This window comes from Corapipo altera, unplaced genomic scaffold (assembly GCF_003945725.1).
Source record: "Corapipo altera isolate COAL_440 unplaced genomic scaffold, ASM394572v1 58630, whole genome shotgun sequence".
Taxonomy (NCBI): Eukaryota; Metazoa; Chordata; class Aves; order Passeriformes; family Pipridae; genus Corapipo; species Corapipo altera.
The window spans coordinates 1-2,199 of NW_020889372.1; the positions used below are offsets into that span (position 1 = coordinate 1).

General features: G+C 70.0%; 1 protein-coding gene across 1 annotated transcript; it reads right to left on the minus strand.

The window, feature by feature from the left end:
- Positions 1-163: 163 nt before the first annotated feature.
- On the minus strand, positions 164-1,213 carry LOC113942198 (the record flags this gene model as incomplete). The annotated part of the gene is made up of 5 exons (XM_027633337.1): positions 164-213; positions 355-459; positions 553-650; positions 730-861; positions 935-1,213. Coding segments are annotated over 5 exons (664 nt in total), but the record flags the coding sequence as incomplete, so codon positions are not given.
- Between the last annotated feature and the right edge of the window lie 986 nt (positions 1,214-2,199).

The following is a 2,199-nucleotide window of genomic DNA, read 5'->3' on the forward strand; positions in this document are numbered from 1 at the left end:
CCCCCCCCCCCCCCGACACCCCCACTCAGGTACCATTCCGGCCACACCCTCTGCATCCCTGGCAGCATCTCCACGGGAATCCCGGGGGGCACGCCGGGTGCGCTGCTCCCTGAGTCCCCCCGAACCGCTACGAGCCCCCCGAGCCCCCCGAACCCCCCCTCACCGGGGTGACGGCGGCGCTGAAGCCAATCTCGCAGTAGCGCTTGTCGTGCTCTGCGGGCACAGGGCAGGGTCAGACCGACACGGGGTGGGGGGCACCCCCCGTTCCTCCCCGAGCCCCTCACCCCCCTCACCGTAGTTGCTCTGGCGGTAGGTGTTGGCCATCGACTGGTCCCGGCAGGGCGAGTACCAGACCACGCGCCGCAGCCCCGGGGTCGCCACGAAGCAGGTGCCCGTCGGGGTCCGGAACGCCTCGTCCGGCCCGTCCACCGCGTTCCAGTGCTGCAGCGGGGCGCAGGCCTGGGCAGGGGCACAGGGATGGCACAGGGTGGGTGCCCACCCCGCCGTCACCACCCACGGGTGTCCAAACCACCCCCCGCCGGCTGCACCCACCACCAGTTTGCCGTCCCAGCCGGTGACGGACGCGCCCAGCCACTGGTGCGACTTGTAGGTGTGGAATTCCAAGGTGCCCTGGGTCTCGGTCTCGTCCCCTGGGGGAGCGGGAGAGGGGGATTTTGCGGCTCCGGCACATGCCCTGTGCCCACCCAGCACCGCACGGCGCCCACGTACCCGCGGTGTCGATGGGGAGGGGGCGGCAGGGGGTCTCGTCGGGGGGGCCAGGAGCAGAGGAAGACGGCGCCGGGCTGAGCCACGCCGGGCTGGGAGGTGTTGGCACGGGGGGCCCCCACGGCCACGCTGGGCCTGGGGGGCAAAGCGGGTGTCATCTGGGGGGGCGGGTGCTGTGCCCGACCCCCGCCCCGCGGTGTGTCCCTACCTGCCCTCTGTCATGAGGAAATCCAGGGCGAAGCCGAAATAGCTGCCGGGGGGTCCCGTGTACTCGGTGGGGGGTTCCTGGAGAAGCCCCAGGATGGGGGGTAGGCGCAGCCCCCCGAGGAGCAGCAGCACCCGTAGCAGCCTCATGGCCACCCCGAAATGTGGCCACAGCCCCGGCACGTCCCGGGGCGGTCCCGGCTTATCTCGGAGGACGCAGTCGGGGCCGGGGACAGCAGTGATGGGGGGCGCAGGAAGGGCCCCCCCGAACGCGCATCCGCTCCTGCGGGAGCCAGAGGGGGGTGGGGGGGACGCGCTGGGTCGGATGTGGCCGGAGCAGGGTGGGTGGGGGGCAGGAGGTGGCAGTGCCACCGGGGGACACTGGGGGAGCTGGGGGGACAGGGGGGCAGCACAGCACCCACCACCAGCCTCCCACCGGGGCCGAATCCAGCCCGCCCTGGGGTGCCTGTCTCGGGGGGTTATTTCGGGGTGCGGGCAGCCCTGGTCAGAGGAAACGCGGCGGGGAGGGGGGAGGACAGCAGGGCACGGGGCCCCTGCATCGTCCCCGGTGTCCCCTCCGCAGCCGGATGGAGCAGACAGCACTGGCCCCACCAGCAATGGGCACTGCCCACAAACTGTCTCCCCCCCTTCCCCAGGGTAGGGACACCCCAAAACCCTCCCAAGGGGCCGAGTAGCACAGGGAAATGGCTCTGGGAAGGGGATGGGTGCCAGGTGGGGGAGCAAGGGGGGTTCCTGTCCCCTGTGGAGGAGCTGGTGCCCCTCAGCCAAGCCAGGCCTGGGGTAGCTGTGGGGGCTCAGCCCTGCCTGGACAGTGGCTGAGCCCCTGAACTCACCAGCACAATTAATTTAAACTCAATTAATTAAGGACCCTCAGGGTGCCTCGGGGCTCCAAAGGTTCCTCATGCTCTCCCAGAGCCCGTAGCAGGGACAGGCCCCGGAACATCTCCCTGTGATCCAGCCCCACCTGTGAAACTTCCTTTCCATCTCTGAAGCTGCAGGTGGGAAGCAGGACAGAGGGGTCAGGGGGTCCTGGAGGGCACAGGGAGGCCACCACAGTGCCCAAACGGTGGTTTGCCAAACGGTGGCTCCTGAGGGGGGACACAGCCCCAGAGCCCGGACTGCTCCAGCCCTTCGGAGCAGCTGCAGTTGGAAAACAGTTGGAGCAGAGCTCCGAGGGGTGGGAAGGGTTTAGCTGAGCCCGGCTGAGCTCTGTGCCCCGGCAGAGCAGGACACTGGGCTCAGGGGCAG